Source organism: Taeniopygia guttata, chromosome 11 (genome assembly GCF_048771995.1).
Source record: "Taeniopygia guttata chromosome 11, bTaeGut7.mat, whole genome shotgun sequence".
Lineage (NCBI taxonomy): Eukaryota > Metazoa > Chordata > Aves > Passeriformes > Estrildidae > Taeniopygia > Taeniopygia guttata.
Genome location: NC_133036.1, coordinates 9,001,260 through 9,023,311, shown reverse-complemented (window position 1 = coordinate 9,023,311; position 22,052 = coordinate 9,001,260). Strand labels below are relative to the sequence as shown.

Below are 22,052 nucleotides of genomic sequence, written 5' to 3'. Positions count from 1 at the left end.
CAGGACCGTGGATCATGGCTGGGGTTTCCAAGGACAGGGATGAACCAGCAATATTTTATAAAATGTTTAACAAATCCAGGGTACCCAAAGCCTGATTTACCACATGTTCCTGGGCCCTTGCAGCATCATTCTGCTGGAATCAATAATGCTGCAACTTAGGAAGACTTGAATAATGAAGAGGTGGATCGGGTGCTTTACTGTCAATTTAATTATTCATACAAACGAGGCATTTGGCAAGAGAGGGGATTTCTATTGCTACATAAAAACAAATTATGGGGGAATAAACAGGAACATGGAGCAAACATTGCTGGACTGAATAAAATGTTGGCATCAATCCTTAAAGTTTACCTTGCAATTTGTAATGTCATAATTAAACAGAGAAAAGGAGGCCAAGCTATTCTTTATGGCCAGTGAGTAACAGAAGGATCTGAAAAGAGGCTGAATTTCCATGTAACAAAGCTATCTAAATCCAATTAATTCCAGAGGTGCTAACCACCAGTGAACACAATGGAAGCATTTAAATGATTTTTTGGGTATTTAAATGCTCTTTTCAATCACATGTAATTTGTTTTTTTTTTTTTTCCAAATAACCAAAAAATTCTTTTTTATTTATCACCAACATTCACATGGCACAAACATAAAGAACCTGAGAAAGGCCAGGCCTATATGTTGGCTGAGGCCTAAAAGAGAATGAGAGCCCACAGACAACAGGCTGTCTACTCAATCAGTAAAAGAAGCAGCATCAAATAATTTTGTGATGAAATTGCACCCACTGAAGACACAGCACTGGGCTGATTTCTAAGCCAATGAATGAGGACAGTGCAGGCTTTGAAAATTAATTTCTTTTCCTCATTTTTTCACTCCTCTTTTCCAGTGCATTCATATTTCCTTAAATAATTATTTTGATTTACACTTTTGTTTTCCCCCTGACTTTAAAAGCCTGAAATGCATCTTGTGTTAGAGATGCCAGGCAAAGCAATTATCTTGGTATTATATTTAAGCATCACAAAAAGCCTGTTTGGGGAGGGAGGAGGACTGACAACAGTGCTTTTATTAAATTACAAGCTGCTCCCTGCAGAATGGTTGGGAGGCTGGAAGCACAGAGCATTTCTGAGTGAGATTGCCCATTATCAACAGACATCATTGGTCTGGAGTATCTATACATGCACATATGGGTATAACCAGATAATTCAGATCTTTTTGGCTCTTCTGACAGAGAAATTTTGTCAGGTAAATATTGCATTATCAACTCAAAGGTGCAACACCAACCTCAGAGAGCCCAGGCTGCCCTCAGGTGTCTCAGCACAAACACAAAGTCACACCAGCAGCCCCCTGTAAAACATCTATCAATAATATTGGGGAAAAAAAGAACAGGAAAAGCATCCAGGTTGTGCTAAAACACCTCCCTGGTGCCCAGGGATAGGTGGGTTGATGACTTTCTGTGCCAGACATTGGATCTGCCTGGGGAACCTTCATTGCATAAATTTCTCAGTTCTTTTCTAAATACTTTACAGTTTTGGCCACTGCAGCAGCATGTGCCCATAAATTCTACAGTTTTATTATGTGCTCTGTGGAAAAAAGAAAACTATCTCTGTTTTCTGTCTGTATCTGCTCTTTCTGCAGGATGCTGGCACAGCTGCAGAGAGCAGAACAGGAGAGGTGAAGCCACAGGTGAGCAAGTGACAGTGAACACCTCCAGCTTTGCCATCTCCACCAGCATCAGCTCTTACCAATCCCTGAATCCAAGTCTGGGAGGGCTTTCACTACTGAAACCTGGGGGGGAAATGTGCTGCCTTCAAAGGACAGCTCTGCCAGGTTCTCCTGCGTGTGCCACAGGGACAGGGTTTGAATTTTAGTTGTGCCATCACAGCCACGAGGTTCCAACCTCGTGCCTGGGGAACTTTCATTGCATAAATTTCTCAGTTTATGAGAAATAAACCTCATAAACATCTCAGTTTATGAGGTGCTTGCTCAGGGCAAGCATCTCCTTCTGCTCCTTCCTCAGCAGCAGCACCTTATTCCAGCTGTACAGCAGGGGTGAGAGAGGCACTGCCAGTTCCTGGCTTCTTTTTCTACCTCTGTCAAGGCTGGGATTGAAGCTCTCCAGATGATAATTCATATTCAGACTCAGGTCTGAATCTATATTACAAGTCCTGAGTTCTACAGCATTCTACTAACAAGCTACAAAAGGGCCAACTATCTTCCCATACAAGGTCTTTTAAGGCTAAACTATCCAGTTAAGAAATGACACCTGAATTATTTTCACTTTTAACCCAATAACCAATCACTCAAAGTCTGCACTGTGGACTTTTCTTTCCAATTACAAAATACCACCCATGGAGAAGAAGGTTCAGAACAACCAGCCATGACCCTAAAACCTCCATCTTGCCCCATATATATTGCTATATTCTAAATCCCCAAACTCTAAGTTTTCCACCCTGTTCAAACTCCACACCCGTAATCCCAGTGCTACTAATCAATTTTGGAAGTCTTCTCAAATATAGTATTTTCTTGTAGGTTTGTGCCCTTCAGCACAGAAAGTTTAAAATTCTCAGCATTCAGGATTCTAACAAAGGACTAAACCAAACCACAGGAGAATGACAAAGCTACCAAAGGAGGGAAACAAGGAGGAGAGAGGAATGTCATCCATGCCCACAAATCAGCCAAGCATATGGAAATTGCATTTAAGGCATAAAGGGTGTGTAAGGAGCTGGTATAACCAGATGGCTAAAGAGCAAGGCGGGAGCAGTTCCAGAAATTTGAGGGAAACAGGGAACAGAGAAAGAAATTAAGGATTATGAACTTCATATTGAAAAGGGCATGGAGAATTTAAAAGGAAAACTACAGCAGTAGTGATGAAATTTTTTTTAAAAGTGAAAAAAACACATCAGCAGATGTTAGTACTGAATTTTCCAGGAATTTTCCAGGAATTTTCCTTTCCCACCTGCAGGGAGATATCAGTGCTGAGGAGGATCTCCTACAGATGTGGCAGAAGGATTCAGGAGGGCAGAAACAGAGGCTGGCCAGGACAGGACAGCTCTGGGGTGAGGTGCATCCTTCAGAGCTGGGTTCAGGACCTGGCTTCCTCAGACACAGATATTTTTATTTTGTGTGCATTCATCTGCCATTAATCAAATCCAAAAAGAAATATTTCTATCCATCCTCTGTCTCTGATAGATATTTGTATGATTCTGGCCAGCAATGAGGTCCTGGTCTAGCTACAGACTCAGCTGCAGGTCCCAATAAAACAAATATTAAAGTACCCAGTCTTAGAAAAGAAAACTTAAAGTACATGTATTTCTTGATAAATAAATGTAGCACTTAAATCACTCAATTGCACACAGCGTTTTCTCATTGCTTTGGATTTATTCACCTTCTTGTCAGCTGGTTTCAGAAAAATAACCTTTAACAACACCACGTAAGGGCTTCACAAGGTGGGAAGGAAATGCTAATTGGTTTTATCCTTTTGTGAAACAATCCATCCAAAGTTAATTAGAATAGGTTTACTTTTTCTTCGCAGAAATAATCCATGAGAAAGACTGATGGGCAGAGCAAGCCGAGTCCTGCACAAAGGGGTAGGATTTAAGTGATTCCGAGCTGTGCTCCCAGAACTCCGTAGCCTTCAGGCATCTGTCTGGTCTTTCTCTGTGGATGGCATAATTAGGGCTGGAGTGAAAACCCCAGTGGTGAAACCTGATAAGAAGTTAATCTTGTGGACACCTCGTGGGCCTGGAGAGATGTGCCCCAAAAGCCCAATTAGCAAAGGTTTCCTGTCCTAGGCTGTGCCACAGCCTTGCTCAGCGCTGATAAAAGCTGAGGAGCAGCAGCTCAGGGCTTCACCAGCTCCTCACACCTCACAGGGCTGAGGAGCACCTGCACTTTGTCCCCATCTCACTTCTCCTGGTAACCTTCACACTCCCATTTGTGACATTTTCTCGGGGGCGGGTGGTCAAGGTGACCCTGAGATTGTAAAAAGTCTTTTTCTCCCAGCCTGCACGGCCAAAGAAGAAGTCAGAGTGCTTAGGATCAGCTTCTCAAGGTTGTTTATTTTCCCTTCTCTATAAGATGCTTTCCCAAGAAGCTGCAGTCTGTCCAGCAGGTCAGTCTGTGACACACTCCCACCCTCTTGGGGTGGTGCTACCATTTTATACTCAAAACTACCTGTACTATATTTACATTAATGTGCCAATATCTATCATTTATGTTGGACAGTGTCTCTACCTTAAACCAATAGAAAAGTGTCACCATCACAGCACGACATGGAGGGCAAGAAGAAGAAGAAGGTCAGAACACACCCAAATCCCTCCATCTTGTCCCCTTGAACCCCTTCCTTTAAAACCCTAAAATTCTACTTTTTCACACTGTGTTAACTCAACTACCACACTACTCAAACCCTTGTGGCTTGTAATTCCTCATACAGAGTTGGCAGTTTTTTCCATGGGTTAAAATCGAAGCCACAGGTGTTTTTGACTTTGTGCCAGGGTCTCTGAGCCCCCTGCCAGGGTCTGGAGCCAGCCAGGGCAGCCAGAGGGATGTCCTGGACTCCCACAGCGTTTAAATCCCACAAATTCACACATTTCTCTGGAGACAGGATTCACCTCAGAGCCTTCAGCCATGCTGGCTACAGCCATGAGCCAAGGCTTTTTGGGGAGCCCCACAGGGGTACCTGTCCACAGAACCTGAGCCCAGGTTTCTTGGACCCTCTGCCCGAGGCCAAGCAAACAGAATTTGTGTGAAAGCAAACAGAATCTGTGTGAAATCTGTGCCATCCCAACTGCAGAACCAAAAAGCATTACAGCAATCCCAGCCCCCTACAGCCATGCATGGGCAAAGTGAGATAATGGTAAGGTTTGATTTCCCGTCACCTGTAAAGAGCAAAGGAAAAAGTTCTTGGCTGTTGGAAAAGCACTGCAGATATGGAAAAGAGAGCTCTGCTTTACCAGGCAGAGGCCCTTTCTTTTATGGGAGGAAAGCATTTCCCTCATAGCCAAAGGAATGCTGAGGCACAGCATCCATGGACCCTACAAATTCCCCTTTCTATCTTAGGGGTATTAAAGAGCAAATCCCAGTTTCGAGAGGGATGCAGGTCATGGAAACTGCTGCTGACAAACTGAAGTGGTTTCCCCAGACCAAGGGACTGTAGCATGACTATGATGAAAGGAGTTAACAGACACTGAAATTGTTCTATTAAGTAGATTTGCCAGAATTTACTGATTATCAAACCTCATTAGCCGGGGACTTGTACTCCATGTTCTTACCCAGTTGCTGCCTGCTGCCTGCTGGATACACGGAGGGATGCTGGAGAGATTATTTCTAAGCCCTTCCCCCTTCCCTCTCCCCTCCTCTTCCAGGACCACATCGACAGTCCCGGGGGAAAGAGAGGAGGGACAGGGAGAGGGCAGGATCCACCAGCTCTCCTGCAGCATCTTCCACCAGGAAAGCCCAGGAGAGGAGCTGCCGCTCAGGACACCTTTGGGAGGATCCCTTAGCACAGCATATGCTACATCAACACACCCGGCTGCTTTCCCCTTCCAGGAAAGAGGAGAAGGAGGGAGAGGAAAGAGCTCCAGAGTGCTCCAGGGATTTTCCATGTAGCCAGAAGCGGACGATGCCCCCGGGAGCTGCTGCCGGCCCCTGCTCCGTGTGCGGCAGGTGAGCATCACCTGCGGGGAACCCCCGCTCCGCCCGCTGCCCCTGCTCCGCTGGTAAGTCACTTCGGGAAACTTTCCTTGCACTTTGCACTTCTCCAACTTGCGGTGAAAAAAAGTGCTTTTTAATTTCTAGGGACAGCGGGCAAAAACTAGGGGTTTGTCTCTGAAAGGAGAATTTAAATTTCAATTCTCCAAGCTGGAAAAAACACTTTCTGCTTGGTTTTCTCCGCGGTGGGCAAAGGTCCCCATCTAACTCCTCACTAATTCGCAGTGGCACGAGGTCGGGTTGATCAGAACAGACATCATTTAGACAGAATTTAAGGCATTTTTAAACCTCTCCCAGCTAATCCTCGCAATCCCCCCTCGAGGCAGGGCAGAACGGGCGTGCAGCGAGAGGCAGAGGAATCACGATCTGAGCAGTCCCGTCAAAGCAATTAGAACTCGGCAGGTAATTGACCACTCTCGCTAATAACTATTAAGCAGCTTAGTTGAGTTAGAGTGTGGTTAGGGGTTTATAGAAATAAGAAAGCGAAGTGACAACGAGCGGAAAATAAGGATCCAAAAATAAGGATGTACCGGTGGCCAGCGCTGCTCGGAGAAGAGCCCGAGGTGCTCCCGTTGGGATTTGCAGACACCCCAGCCTCGGTGATAGTTATGAATGAGGCTGTGGCTCTGCTCCGTGCCTGGGCTGCCAGACAACCAATGAGGCTGCAAAGCAAAGCTCATTCACGGGCTGCAGCTTCCAGGGAGAAGCACAGAGGTGACTTTTACTTACAAAACATTGATTTCCTGATTGAGGAAAGTGGCTGGAAACACCTTTTCCCTTGCAGTAACCTCTGCTATGTTTTCTCCTCCTGCCTGTACCTTCTGGCTGACAGATCCCCCTGCTCTGATGCCACTCTGGATGTCCCGGTGAGAACTCTTAGAGATGCCTATTCTCTCCAGAGGCAGCGACCAAGACTATAGCAACATTAGCTACAACTCCTGCTGTTCCTTGAGCCACTTCCTTCCCATCTGCGTGGAAACCCCTTCTGTCAAGGGGGTCCATTACCAGAGAGCCAGGAGGATTTACCGCCCTGACCAAGTGTCTGCAGCCGACCTGAAGACAGAGATCATGATCAACGTTGGAGGCATCAAATACCTGCTGCCCTGGAGTACTTTAGACGAGTTTCCCCTGACCAGACTGAGCAAGCTAAAGCTTTGCAGCAGCTATGAAGAAATCATCCAGCTGTGTGACGATTACGATGAGGACACCCACGAGTTCTTCTTTGACAGGAACCCCAACGCTTTCGGGATGATTGTCAGCTTCCTAGCAGCGGGGAAGCTGATGCTCTTGAGAGACATGTGTGCCTTGTCTTTCCAGGAGGAGCTGAGGTACTGGGGCATTGAGGAATCCAACCTGGAGAACTGCTGCTTTCGGAAACTGTTCCAAAAGCTGCAGGAGTTGGCCGAGATCCGCAAAGAAGAGGAGCTCCGGAGGAGCAAGGAGGCTTCATGTGTGTTGGATGAGAAAACCAGATTTGGGCAGTTCATGAACAGACTCAGAGATATGGTGGAAAATCCCCAGTCAGGACTGCCAGGCAAAGTTTTTGCTTGTCTCTCCATCCTCTTTGTGGCCACCACAGCTGTCAGCCTTTGTGTGAGCACAATGCCAGACTTAAGAGCTGAAGAAGACAGGGTAAGTCAGTCCTTCTTAACTGGTCTAACCACAGAGCTGAAGGCACAGTCTGGGACAGAAAATGCAGCTATGGCTCAAACTGGTTCTCTCATTTTCAAGTGATATCATGTTAAGGATAATGGGAACAAATATTATACTGATTTTTAGCTAGAATACAAGAAAGCTTTTGGACAGAGCAGATATTTCAGCTCTTCAATATAGATGGTTTTTCCTTCTTGAGAGGCAGCTGCCAGTGTAAGATTAACTTGTTAGCACTGACTCTCAAACTGACATTGTGGAGTTTTCAAGATGCTTCACTCTCTAGTTACAGGCAATCTTTCCTTTGGACACATCAGCTACAGAAATATTTTCCTCTGACATCTTTACTTTTAAAACAGCTGGGTATCTTCCCTTGTGATAAAACTTTCAGATGCTTAAAGAGGGAGAAATACTCATTAATTTTTATATGTTACATTTCAGTAGTTGCATAAAGATTGAAGGATGAGAGGCAGATGAAGTATTTTTGTACATACTGCTACATAAAAGCTGTGCCTCCAAAACATCATAATTCCATGCTAAGAGAATTCTGTATTTTCCACATATATATGTACATATTGTAGGAGCAATACCAAGCACTATCTGAATTGCTAACTGCATTTAAACCCTTCTCAAAGAACTCATCCACATTAATTCAGGGCAAATAAATCAAGCCTGTGTCACACACGAAGGATCTTCTCTATAACATTACTACAGATATTTCAGCATTTAAAAGATTTATTTTTGTAATAATAGACCAGAAGAAAAGTAAAAACCCAAAGTTATTTCGGATGTGTTAACATCCGATTTCATCAAATAACCTTGACTAATCTCTGTAATGAATCCTGCACTTCATTTGCAAATTGTCCTTCCAAAAGTGCTGAGGAAATCTATGTTAAATAAACCCCCTGCCCCAACCCCTGCTGTAAGGCAAGACACTCCTCAGAGTGTCATATATTGATGAATAAAGTCATTTTTACATTTATAGCACAGCCTGGTGTGCACAAGATAAAAATCTGTATCTACCTTCCTGGTCAAAGCAGCCTTGTCATGATGAAAGTATGTGCTGATATTTGATGTCTGAGTAAAGCTGGGTGCTGCACAGGAGGCTGAAATCTAAGATCATTCCCTTTTCCATTTTAACCCCTTGGATATTGACTTCAGTTTGCTCAGGAAGGCTCCAACCTGTCAGGAATAAGCCTGGTGCTCTTGCAGCCTTCCTCAGCTATTCTATTACTTTTTGGCTGAAAAAAGGGAAAACTGATCACAGCAAAAGCTGTTAACACTGTTCCAATGCTTCTTCCAAGGAAATACTTTAAATATAGAACATCCTTCTTCCAGCTCAATGTACAAACATTACAAACTCTGCTCCAGCAAGTGCTTCCTACTAACTTTGTTAATGGAAGTGGCTCGATGCTTTTTATCTTCATTTCCCAACTACTGCAGGAAAAGCTTTGATAAATAAGTCCCATGTAAAAGAATCAGCATATGAGCAGAGCTCTGCTGGATGTAAGGGGTTGTGTGTTTAAAAAATAAATTACTAAGTTAGAAAGAAAAGCATGCTGAAGGTTATAAGTGTGTCTGGGAGCTGCAGTTCCTGGATTTCTTATAAAACAAGGATGACATTACTACTTAGAGATTTGCATATATGCCAGTACTTTAAAAACAAGCAAACTGCATTGAAACAAGCTCAAAAGATGGATTGTTGAAAGTGCAGGGGAGAGGATGAAGGATGAACTTGAGGAAAGGACCACATTTGTCCAAACATTTGGAAATATTGCATAATTTACACTTACAGCACCAGCCTAATGCACTTTGTCATTGTGCCCCAGAATACAGAGTATTACAAGTCCTGTTCCTTGAATTATGTGATGTTCTGCCACAGGGAATGTAGGGGAATATATGAGACGAAATACTCATGCCTTGTGGAAAAGCAGAGACTCTGAAGTATCAATAAGCAGTTTTGGCATCCCTAAATTTTCCGTCCCTAAATTCTTAACCTGCAACAACTAAGATTTCCTTACTGGGATCTCAAAAGAACATTTTAACTAGAGCTGGACAAATAACTCCATGAAGTTAATTGACTAAAATTAGGATTTCTTGGCTGCAGCTGAGTCATACGTAGCAAAATCAACTCTCCGTTGATTTGTAACCCAGAACTGACCTCAGAGAATGATTCCATGATGGGGTCACCTTTACCAGCAACCTGAAACAGGCATGCAGGACCTGAAATTTTTGCTTTTAGGGCTGAGCACAAAGTTGATTTGATATCTGTTTGCTCAGCGACAGAAAACAGTCGAATTCCTTCCCAAAGTTTCTGAACAACCTGAAATTCCACACCTGAATTCAAAGATGCCCTATCATGAGGTTTAGTCAATTCTGAGTTAAACCTTGGCAAAAGCTCTGAGGTAAATGTCCTCAAAAGTACTGCAAGTATCCCTTTTCTAATGTCATTAACACTGGAAATTGAATTTATCCATACTACCCATTCTGAAAAACAGACAAAAAAGGCTTTACCTCTGCTGCATATGTACCACTCTAGGGTCCTGTTCCTCCTCCTCACCACAGCCACATTGAGAGAGTGAAAACTGGCTGGACTCCAGCTCGAGAAGGATCAGAGTCAAAAAGAAAAAAAAAAAAAAAAAGGAAAAATAATGCAAGGTGACTTCCACTTCACTCACTTGGCTCAGAGGCTGCTGATCCCACCCTGCAGGCACACAGATCCCTGGTCCTGCGAGCAGCTGCTGAGCCAGGTGTGCTCAGAAAGGAGGAAAGAGCAGCAGGAGAGCAGCCAGGAGTGCTCAGCATGCGAGGGAAAGGGAAAACTCGGCTCTGTCTCCGGGAGAGGGGTGGCGGGGAGCCAGCAGAGAGCATCTGCATCAGGGAAACCCAGTCACCCTGGCAACCAGGGGGAGGGCAGAGCCATCGCCAGGGCCAGCAGAGGGGATGGGAGGGGGAGCTTGGAGTAGGGGATGCAGCTGACAACGAAATAAATCCTCCTTTATTTAGTTGTTATAACTGACACACTCCAGAATGTGCAAAACGCCATAAAAACCCACCCAGATGTAGCCAAACGTTTCTGTAAGTTTATATTATATATGGACACGATGTGAATTGCAGCCCAGAGAGAGCAGTCCCAGGTGAAGGGTGAGCAAAAAGTTCAGGAGAAATGTGGAGTAGCAAAGGAACAGCTCTGGTGAGCTCAAGTTTGAGTCTGACCATGAAATAAATATACAAAAAGTTTTATTATTTATGAGGCTAAGGAAAGAGGAGTCATCAGTAACAAGGTTATGTTAGTTAGGAATAAGACAACAGAATTATCACATTTTCCAGTGGAAATATATCCTTGTCCATGATATTTGTATCAGCTCTTTATGGAGTTCAAACCGTCTGGTAAAAAAGAAGACTTAATATCATCAACATGCAGTAATCAAGGCATGTAGGGATAGAAAAAAAGGCATATTTAGAGGTGAGGAAATCTGTTATTGATCTGAACAGGCAGCCTGAGAGAACTGCAAATCTGAGCTGGAGACCAAGCATACAGGATAGGAAAGCTGAAGTGACAAAATTCACCAGTATTACCCTCAAATGAAGAAATTCAGATCATCCCACTAGAGACTGCACAGAAGTCCCATCAAAGCCCCCCAAAAGTCCAGTTCCACATAAGAGTTACAGGATCTAAGAGGGGTCACTGAAACAGCCACTGCTCAGCACATCCAACCCAAAGGAAAAAAAACATCATTACACCAGCCAACTGTGGGATAAAACCACTGCAGAAGGGCCTGGAGAGGGAGAACACTTTGAAGTACTCTTGGGACTTCCCTTGGGATGAGATATTTCATTTAATGAGTCCCTAAAATTGCCATCCTCCAGAGAAATGACTCAGCAGAATGGCTACAGCAAGGTCTGTCCTTAAGGGAGGCAGCAAATTAAGGTCAGGGAGAAGAAAACCCCCAGATATTTCCATTCCCTGACCTTGTTACTTCTAATTCTTGTGTTTGCTCTTAACTGACCTTGAGAAGCTCGGAATTGCTTTAGGTATTTTATAGGACCTAATGAAACAAAATCATCATAAGCTGCAGCCACTGTTGTTTCATGTGAAGGTTTTATCCTGAAACACAGAATACTCATTTTTAAAAAGCTTCTTTTCCTGAGATCATTTGATTATGTGAAAGCCAAGTTCCTTTTAAAAGAGTAAGTTTCTAGTCTCTGGTTGCACTTAGAATCCAGAAAACATGAACAGATGAGAAGAACCCAGTACTTAATATATAGAGCCATTTTTAAATTATTTTTTATATTCTACACCATTATTCTGGAGGCCCTGATTAGTTTTTTAATGCTTGATGTCGCTGAATTTTTCTGTATGATGCTGAAGAATATTTGGCTTGCACACTGGGGGAAAGTGCCAAGAAACAGGTTTTCTTTAAAACTGGAATAATTTTACTTTATGGGGGAAAAACCTAATTTATTTGCCTTACTGTGAAGAGAAAGAAAATGTAATGCTCATTTAAAGTGTAATACTATAAAGGCATATGTGTAATACATGCCCATCTATAAATATACTGCAATATACATATGACTTGAAAATACTTGGAACAAAATAAAGCTGGATGTGCTTTGGCTTTATTGCATCTGCTCAAGCACTTTATTCTGGGTTCTTATCAGGTCACTTTCTGCAGACAATCCCTCTCTTAAATTGTCCAAGCATCCAGTGCAATTCTGATTTTTTTTTGACCATTTTCATCAGCAAGGAAAGTAGGAAAATGTGCTTCACTGGAGCACCAAAAACCTCCTGGTCTGGGTGTACCCAGCACAGTGAAACCCAGATATTTATGTGCTTCACGGACTGAATTAGTTAAATGAGTAATGATTGAAGAAAGGTTAAATAAGAAGCCATTAAACTGCAGAAAGCAGAATAGTCAGGCCTGGGACTTTGATATATATTTATGAATCATTGTTTTATGGGATCTGCCCTTTTTTGAGGCCAGAAACTTTGAGCCTGGAAATAGCACCGTCACGTTAAGACCCTGATTTCAGAGTTCCACATGATCAGTGACCATTTCCCAGGCATCCACCCCCAGAACTGCACAGTTCAGCACTGACCCTGTCCTGTGCAGCTCTGATAAAGTTCCTGTCACTGCAGCCCTGCTCTGCACAGCCAAAAGGGCACTGCAGGGGTGGGCACTGCTGGCCACCAGCTCACCCCCTGCCACACAAAATCAGCGTCTGCACAAACCCTGGATCCTGCCTGGCTTGCCAAAGTGTTCAGAAAGCACAATTAGACATTATTTGTTGGCCTTGTGTCCACCCCCTCTTGGCTGTGTCCCAGCAGTGCTGAGGCTCTGAGCTTTGCACACCATCCTGGGGGGACCCCCAGCTGTTCCAGCTGTTCCAGCTGTTCTGCACTGGGCGCTGCACCAACAGCTGTGCAGTGTGCCAGCACATGGCCCTCGCTGGGAATCAGGATTTCTTCCCCTCCTGCTGCTTTCAGGGCTGTAATAGTTATAAAAGCCTGTTCACTCCCCTCACCTGGCTGTCCTCAAGGGGCTCAGCACAGGTGAGTGTTTAATGATAATAATTTAATAAATGCCCGTTTTGGGAAGATGGGTGTTGCCTTTCACAGAGGCACTTCATCTCTGGGAAACTCTGAAACTAATTTCTCCTCCAAGTTCCTTCCCACAGTGGCAGCACCTCTCATTAGCACCAGTATCTTTGATTAAAACAGATTCGGGACGCCCTGTACTCCAGAGTTACAATATAACTAATATAATATTTTATAATATAAAATAAGGAGGAATTTCTGCTCTGAACAATTTACAATCCAGTGAAAAAAAGAAACAAAGAAACAGTACCAGGCAAAATGCTTTGACCAGCAGTAAAACTGCCAGTTGAAGGTTTTCCTCCCTAGTCTAGATAAATTCCTCGTCATTTTGGCTATACTGCTCTTCACAGTTACAAAATTGTCTGTTAGATTCCTTACTAGAAAAAACAAGAAAAAGTTTGTTTTTCACATCTTTCTGCTGACACCAACACTTCGGACTCACCAACTGGTTTAAATCAAAATCAGATTCTTCAGACTGACTGTCACAGTGTTTGCAGACTAAAGTTTAAAAGTTAATTGTAACATTTTATTTTAGGTACACTTCTACCCCAGAGGGGATAATTATTTGTTGGACACAGAGCATTAATTTCTTTCTCTGTTCTTTCTAATGTCCATATTAATACAATACCAGTATCAGTATCAGTTTAGTTTCCTCAAATGCTGTAGTTGTAGTAATTGTTTTCCTAAGTCCAGGCTTCTTTTCCATCAGGTAGAACAAGCGGGAACTCACTGTGTTCTCAGAATACACAGCACTGCTTTAACAAGCTCATCATTCCCTAAATCAGGTTAAAGTCTCTTTCTCAGCAGGCTGTAACCTTCTGATTTTATTGCATCAGGCTGAAACCATAAATCCAGGTGCTGAAGTGATCCATAACACAGGGTTTTCAAGCTCTCCCTCCCCATCATTTGATTCAGCAGAGCGTGGTTTAATTATTCAAACAGCAGCGTCAATGCGGCCGCAGTGATTCAGCACTACCTGCAGCACTGCAGCTGGATCCCGGAGCTCAGGTATGCAGGGAACACAGCTTGGCACCACATTTCCTAACCAAGCCATCACTGCACAGCCAAAAGGGATTTCTGCCCTGTAGCTGCTCATTTCCTGCTGCCAACGGGATAAGAACAGCTTGGAGCCAGCTGGGTAGCTCAGCTCCCTACACCCAGGTCTTGCTCTGCCTCTGCTCCTTCCTAAACCTTCTCTAGACTTGCAGCCTCCCCTCTGTTCCCACTGCCTTGGGTCTGGGGGAAGAACCAAAGCTCGTTTTTTCACCATCCCATTAGTTTGTATTTTTCACACAAAGGGAATTGCTTAGGGAGAAGCTCTAGACCAGGATGCACTGCCCAGGTGTCACTGAGAAATGCAAAAAGCTGGAAAACAGCCCCCCACACAGGAAATGGCAACCTTGGGCTTAGAGAGGGAAATTCCTGCTGGTTTTACTTCCAAATGCTGCACCTAGAGGGTGATTTGGCTGATTTTGGCCAAAGGGCCAGGCTGCAGGAAGAGCAGTCCTGCTGGGATAAGTGCTGGACAGCACAGGCTGGCAGAAGGCAGCTCGGGAGCTGCAGGACAGGCTGATCCCATCTGCTGCCACTCTGGTGGACGCTGGCCTCTGTCCACAGAGCAGTGTGTGCATCACAGGAAGGATCGGGGCAGCAGCTTGACTGTGCCAAACAAAACCTGCCCCTGCCAGGATAAATTTAGCAGATGTGAACCATGACCTTGCATCAGCCACGGAGCTCCTGGTGTGAACAGTGACATTCTGGCAGCCTGTCCTTCCACTGCAGAGGGATGAGAAGGTGCAGGTCCTGTTTTTGGGGAAGCTCCTCTAGGATTCCAAGAGGATAGAGCTCTCTGAGCTCCTTCCCTGCCTGGTTCTGGCTCCATTAGGTGTGGGTTGCTGAGCACAGGGCAGCCTTTCCTCGGGAGCAATCACTGCTGCAGCTCGGGCAGAGCTGGCTGGGAGCAGGGCTGGGATCCTTTCAGCCCATTGCTCATCTGCTTTATGATGATGAGCCACCTGGTTCCCAGAAACATGCCCTGGAAATAGCAGTGTTTGCATACAGGGGCTCAGTCATGGCTTCTAGCTGGGTTCAAGGACTTCTATCAGCTTGGCTTCATAAATAACACGAGATTCCTTTCTCACAAGTGTGCTGTGTAAGCTACACATATACCTTGTGCTGAGGTACATATTGATTTCCACTCCAAAGCTCTGGAAATATGACATGATTCTGAAATAATCCAGACACTGATCAAGCTGTGTTTGTTAGCAAAGTGTTCTATAAGCATTGGAGGAACTTCTACTATTTAACTTGGGAATAGATCACTTGACACAATAGATCATTTGCCATTTAACTGGGGAATAGATCATTTGACACAATAGATCATTTGCCATTTAACTGGGGAATAGATCATTTGACACAATAGATCATTTGCTATTTAACTTGGGAATAGATCATTTGAACTTTGGCTTTTTAACTTGGGAATAGATCAAGAAACACTTGGAATCACTGACACCATCCTGAGCAGAGCTCCCTAGCAAGCACATGAAGGAGATCACAGGAAATGCTGTAGTTTTGCTTGTTTTACCTCCTAGACTCCTTTTCATAGATTGTGGGGAACCCCAAATTACACACCACAGAAAACAGGCTCAGATTGCTGCCAATAAACTTCCACTTAGAGTCAATCACACCCAGGGCAGAAGGTTGGTACCTATCCAATTTTATCCTCACACAGCTGCAGCACTGCCCTCCCAACATGAGGGAAATAACAGGATTTCTTCCCCCATTCTACTTCAGATTAAGAGGGAATAAAGGGTAAATACCCACTGCAAAAGGTATTGGGGTAAATCTCTGGCAGTAGGAAACTCATTGGTGGATCAGGCAATGATTCAGAACAAGTTTTCCACAGCATATTTTAATTGTCAATTGTCTTGGAGGGCAGACAGGTGGGACACAAAGGATCAGCACAGAGCAGACCCTGAAGGAGCAAGAGGAGTTCCTTGGTGGTGTCATACAGTTATTCAATAATAATAAAGATTTTCCTTGTCTACAAAAAAAAGGGAGCAGCATCTGGAAACAAGCATGGATAGATGAGAGATACAGTCTGCAGGGGAAATTCATATTCAGTGTTCCTGGCCATAACTAAAATTATTGATGCATGTAAAGATATTATTTTCCCTAGATGAGATTTATACCTGTTGTAAGTTAGGCTAGTGCTGCATAACCCTGGAATCTGATTATTTTTGTTATCCTAGATGTCATTACACTTTAATTAATGTTTCCTGGCAAACTAAGAGGCTGGAAAATTTATCTCTTTTTATCTTGTGAGTGGCGCATATCTCAAGTACATTTATCTGGAATTCACAATTAGTGAATAAATTGCTTTTTTGCTGCTCCATCCCTGAAAGTATCCAAGGCCAGGTTGGACAGGGCATGGAGCAAGCTGGTTTAAGGGTTTAAGATGGGTTTAAGGTCCCTTCTATCCAAACCATTCTGGGATTCTGTGAGTGGGAAACAGGAGCCAGGAGAGTTGCCTTGGGCACCTGTTTCCTCTGGCTGTTGAGGGAACTGGGTTACCTGGGCTCAGTACTGCTCTTCTTCTCTTCTTCTAGTTTATTATGAACCTGCAAGGTTTTCCCTATTTAAAGAGAATTTAACAGAAATATCCTAAAATGAGCAATCTCACTGTAACACCTTTAAGTCCAGCACATAAGAGAACATGGAAAATAAACGACTCTCTTACACATCAGAGGGGGATAATCAAAAGGAAGCTTGAATTTTTGACTATCTCTGGTGGTAGAGGAGTTAGAAAAATATCCTTTGCTTCTTTGAGGTAGTTTATAAATCTAAGAAACCACTCAATATTTCAGATACCAGGCTCAGTATATATTTTTTTACACACAAATTATTGTTTCATTCATTGCTGAGCCAAATGCTCATTTCATACAGAAGATCAATACCAGGCACTCGTTTTATTACATTTATATCATAGGGTGTAGAATTTCTGCTGGAGGCAAGTTCCATAAATCCTGACAAATTCTTGCATTGTTGAAAAGTAAATCTGCAGGATGAATAAAGTGTAAAGAGTTACATACTCACTGCTGGGCCCTGTCATAACTGTTCTCCCATCAAAGTCAGTGAGAGGTTGAGTAGAGATTGATGGCAGATGGTTTGGTGGAAAAAACCCTCCCAAAATATGCTGTGGTCAGTTATAAATAAAACCTCATCTTCCCCTCTTGCTCACAGTCAGCACCACCCCAGCTTGGAGCTTTTAGAGCTCCCACTCCACTGTGAGCAAAACTGCAGCAGGAGGAGAAGGGGCTCAGTGAAAATGTGACTCAAAGATCTGGAAATAAAACCCCAGAATTCTGCTCTAGTTAATGGTGAGGCCAGGGGAGGGAGTTTGTTGTGGTTTGTGTTGGCAGGTGCTGAACACTAGGATTTCCAAATGTGCCTGGTTTGCTCAGAAAGAGGAATTGTACAGAAGTTGTTGTGGCACAGAGATTTCTTTATCTGACATTTAGGCAAAAAAAGGCTTGCATGGATCAGGGTATTTGGGCAGTACTGAAAGTAATTAATAGGAATGTGGTGGCAAAAAAAAAAAAAATTGAAATCTCCCACTGACACAGGAGCTTCAGTGTTTTGGTGAGAGCAGAGTTTTGAAGTCAGTGTGCTCTGCCTGTTCTTTGGACAACAGTTCTGAGAGCAACATAAAACACAGAGATTAAAAATGCTCAGAATTACTGGGAGAAACAGAAATTGGATTTGGTCCTTGATATTCTTGATATTTCCTTCCCTACCCTCTCTTATTTCAATATTTGTTGCTTTTGAACAAGGTATTCAAAAGGATGAAGAATGTTTGAAGAGACTGACATTAGATAGGGATATTCTATATAAATCAAGTCAGGTGCATTCTGTAATATATACAAATGTTCTTAATATATAAAACATTCACATGCAAACTCTTGGGATGAAATCCATATCCCAATGTGAAGGCAATGAGCATGTTCTCATTATGCTGACAGCATAAATTGCCTTCACTGAGTAAATATAAATTTCCATAGGGAATACTGAGGTCACTGAGGGTGGCAAGAATTAAAAATCTCCCAAACAGTCTGTACATTGCTACACCTTGAAATTTCAGGCTCAGTTCAAAAGACAGCCTAGATCTTCATGGTTAAACCTTCCAGCAAACAAAATCTCTTTTCTTCTATTTTCTAAGGAAGGAACAGGGAAAACCCCATGATGATCTGAAAGAAATGCCACCTGCAAATGTCTAAAGGCAAATAAATAACAGATGTACTGGAAATTCAGCCCAGCTAACAAAAAATGAAATAAATCTTGATGGGAGCAATGAATAATTCAGAGGCCCCATCACTGGAGTGACCAGAGGCAGGTTTGTGCAGAGTCTAGGCTGCCCTGTACAAATAATTCAGGGCTCAGAAGGAGTGAGCACTGCACAGCACAGCACAACTGCTGATTGCAGGCAATCTCAGCAAGCCCAGTCAGCAGCTCTGCAAACATCAATGTGCTCCAGCCCTGACTGCAAATGGAGCCACAGCCTGACCCTGCATGCAGAGCCAGGCCTTCAGCAGCTTCTGTGGTGTTTCTTTTTAGGGGTAAAATATGGACTTGACAGCTTACTCTGCAGAAAGGAAAAATCCCCATATGGTGCTACAGAGCTAAATTGTTCTGAGGGTTGGGCAGGGTATAACTCACTCCTGAGGGGGAACCTCTACTGGCCAATTCTATAACACAAAAAGACTTGTTACTCCCAAGCAGAAACTGTGAGTTATTCAGTGTTGTAAAAAGTCTGCCGTGACTCCATTTCCTTCACGTGGGAAAATTCAATTTTTATTCACACAACTCATTTAATACAGTTTTTACAGGCCTCGTGGGCAACTTTAATTTGTTGACAACTTTCTTGTCAATTACTGTATTGGTTAGTAAAAGGTGTTTTACTTGTCCATCAAATCTCTCTATTCTTGAATTGTTTACGTATTTTCTTCAATGATTCTCATGGGACAGATCTTCTTGTTTATACAGGTGCACTTGTTTTTCACCCTAGAAATAGATTTCTGTGTTAATGAATTCTCATTTTCAAGATGTTTTCACATGAGAACTTGCAAAGTACTTAGCTGCATTTAGAAGAAACAGGCCAGCGATTAATTTAATAAGGCAGGCCTGATTTCATGAGGCCTTTCATTTATAATTTTTCTACCTGTCTGCAGCATTCAGGGCTTACAGCCTGCATGCTAGGACTTTATACATAGATGAGTTTCATTCCAGTAGGTTGGAAGAAGCAACACAGTGAAATGAGGGAGGAAGTTAGATCTGTTTGTTCAGCTATTTTGTGCGCTCAATTTTCTCTGTGGAAATGAAGGACAGCTGCCACACTACCTGTGAGCTGGGGTTTGTTTATTTTTGCTACCAGTGACTCAGGCAGATCCATATTGCTTCTCCCTCAGTGTTTTTGGATGCTGGTTCACAGGCTGTTCCTTTGTTTCCCTCTCTGTTTTGTGGCAGGGCGAGTGTTCCCAGAAGTGCTATTACATCTTTGTCATCGAAACCATCTGCGTGGCTTGGTTCTCCCTGGAGTTCTGCCTCCGCTTCATCCAGGCCAGGAGCAAGTGTCAGTTCTTCAAAGGACCCCTGAACATCATTGACTTCTTGGCCATTTCCCCTTACTACGCCTCCCTCATCTTCTCCGAGGACGACTCCAGCGAGGAGGAGGACAGGCCGAGCAGCAACACGTACCTGGAGAAGGTGGGCTTGGTGCTACGGGTTTTACGTGCCTTGAGGATCCTCTACGTCATGCGCCTTGCCCGGCACTCCCTGGGCCTGCAGACCCTGGGCCTCACCGTGCGCAAGTGCACGCGGGAATTCGGGCTGCTGCTGCTCTTCCTCTGCGTGGCCGTCACCCTCTTCTCCCCCCTGGTGTACCTGGCCGAGAACGAGTCGGGCAGGGTGCTGGAATTCACCAGCATCCCCGCCTCGTACTGGTGGGCCATCATCTCCATGACCACCGTGGGTTACGGGGACATGGTGCCGCGGAGCGTGCCGGGACAGATGGTGGCTCTCAGCAGCATCCTCAGCGGGATCCTCATCATGTCCTTCCCCGCAACCTCGATATTCCACACCTTCTCCCACTCCTACTCCGAGCTGCGCAAGGAGCACGAGCGGCTGCAGTCGCGGGTGAGCCGGGCGAAGAGTGCCAATCGCACCGGGGAGAGCGACACCTTCAACGAGACGGACAGCCTGACCCTGGAGGGACAGGCCTCCCCCATCAAATACATCTACACAGGGAACTGAGAGCCTGGAAACGCCATCAAACACAGCTGCAGGGGGAACTGAGCCTGGAGACCCCATCAAACACATCTACACAGGGACCTGAGCCTGGAGACTCCATCAAATACATCTACAGGGGGAACAGAGCCTGGAGACCCCATCAAAGAGATCTACACAGGGAACTGAACCTGGAGACCCCATCAAACACATCTACACAGGGAACTGAGCCTGGAGACCACATCAAAGAGATCTACACAGGGAACTGAACCTGGAGACCCCATCAAATACATCTACAGGGGGAACTGAGCCTGGAGACCCCCACCAAATACATCTACAAAGAGACCTGGGCCTGGAGACCATATCAAATACATCTACAGGGGGAACTGAGCCTGGAGACCACATCAGACACATCTACAGGGGGAACCGAGCCTGGAAACCCCCATCAAATACAACTAGACAGGGACCTGAGCCTGGAGACCACATCAAACACAGCTACACAGGGATGTGAGCCTGGAGACCCCATCAAACATATCTACAGGGGGAACCGAGCCTGGAAACCCTCACCAAATACATCTACACAGGGACCTGGGCCTGGAAACCACATCAAATACATCTACAAAGGGAACTGGGCTTCGTATCTCCCATCAAACACACCGTAATAGGGACCTGAGCCTGGAGACAACATCAAACACATCTACACAGGGACCTGGACCTGGAAACCCCCATCAAATACATCTACATGGGGAACAGAGCCTGAAAACCCCCATCAAACACATCTACATGGGGAACAGAGCCTGGAGACCCCATCAAACACATCTACACAGGGATGTGGACCTGGCCTGGGCCGTTCCCAAAACCACTGACAGAAACGTGGACATGTGTGCATCAGCAAAATACAGGAAGCAAAGCAACAGCATAGGTTCCAGTGCTATCCTCCCTCCTGGCATAGGTATAAGCAGCAGCCAACACAACAGAGCCAGCTCCAAAAAATCCCCATGGAGCTGGAAGTTAGGAGAATGTAAAAAAGTCAGAGTTTATTCACTGATAAATGCTCATTCTTCTCTATGACTACTAAGAATAAACTTTGTCTCTACCACTCATGCATTTTGCTGAATACCTAACACTGAATGAGTAACAGACAAACCAGCTTCTGTTGGCACAAACACACTTGGTATTTTATTTGCCTTTGAGTTTCCAGTGTTCTTGCAATGAATATCCTGAGCCAGGCGTTAGGACACATTCTTTCAGGGCTACACACCAGTGTGGTGTGGTACACACCACAGCTCATCCACCAGGCATGCAGACACAAATCCAAATTCTGTATTTAAAGCCAGTAACAAGCTTAAAATAAAACCGCTGTATGTGACAGCTTTCAAAGTTTGCCTGCAGCCAGATGATCAATCTGTACCTGACAAATTGCACTGCTTTGTATAAAACATATACTGTTTGCAAGAGCATTTGCTTGAAATGCAGTTGTGGTCTGCAGACTGTAAACATATCATACTAGACAGCAAAAGTCTTCAAACTTCTTTTTAATATAATTATTTAAAATAAAAATGAGGAATAAAAAAAAAAAAAAAAAAAAGCCCAAGCTTACTGATCATATCAAACAGCCTCGGTGTTATATTTTGTTATATTTTGTGTTGAATGGTGATGGTTTCTCTGGAAGAAAGAGAAAAAATAGAGTTCTTGAAAATGTGACAATAGCTCAGAAGTATCCAAAGGTATAAATAGTGAAGAATGAGGGGAATGATTGCCAGAGAGGCAGTGGGAGTGATTTTCTGGTGGAAATGGAAGATGTCCCTTTTTGGGATACCCATGT

The 22,052-nt window shown here is 44.1% G+C and overlaps 1 protein-coding gene and 1 long non-coding RNA gene across 3 annotated transcripts in view; one reads left to right on the top strand and one right to left on the bottom strand.

Moving 5' to 3' along the window:
• Positions 1 to 13,083, bottom strand: part of LOC121470575 (uncharacterized) — a 38,257-nt gene extending 25,174 nt beyond the window's left edge. Inside the window, exon 1 of the long non-coding RNA XR_005981638.2 lies at positions 9,862 to 13,083. This is a non-coding gene — a long non-coding RNA (uncharacterized lncRNA). The remainder of the gene's footprint in view (positions 1 to 9,861) is intronic.
• On the top strand, positions 5,285 to 21,815 carry KCNG4 (potassium voltage-gated channel modifier subfamily G member 4). 2 transcript variants are annotated; one of them, XM_030282466.4, is made up of 3 exons: positions 5,285 to 5,705; positions 6,530 to 7,329; positions 19,469 to 21,815. In XM_030282466.4, exons 2-3 carry the CDS (start codon positions 6,580 to 6,582, stop codon positions 20,252 to 20,254), a joined length of 1,536 nt encoding a protein of 511 aa, XP_030138326.3. In that variant the 5' UTR covers positions 5,285 to 5,705; positions 6,530 to 6,579; the 3' UTR covers positions 20,255 to 21,815. The 2 variants fall into 2 exon arrangements, with proteins under 2 accessions (XP_030138326.3, XP_072790439.1); XM_072934338.1 differs by lacking the exon at positions 5,285 to 5,705 and having other exon boundaries at positions 5,779 to 7,329.
• The last annotated feature ends 237 nt before the right edge of the window (positions 21,816 to 22,052 follow it).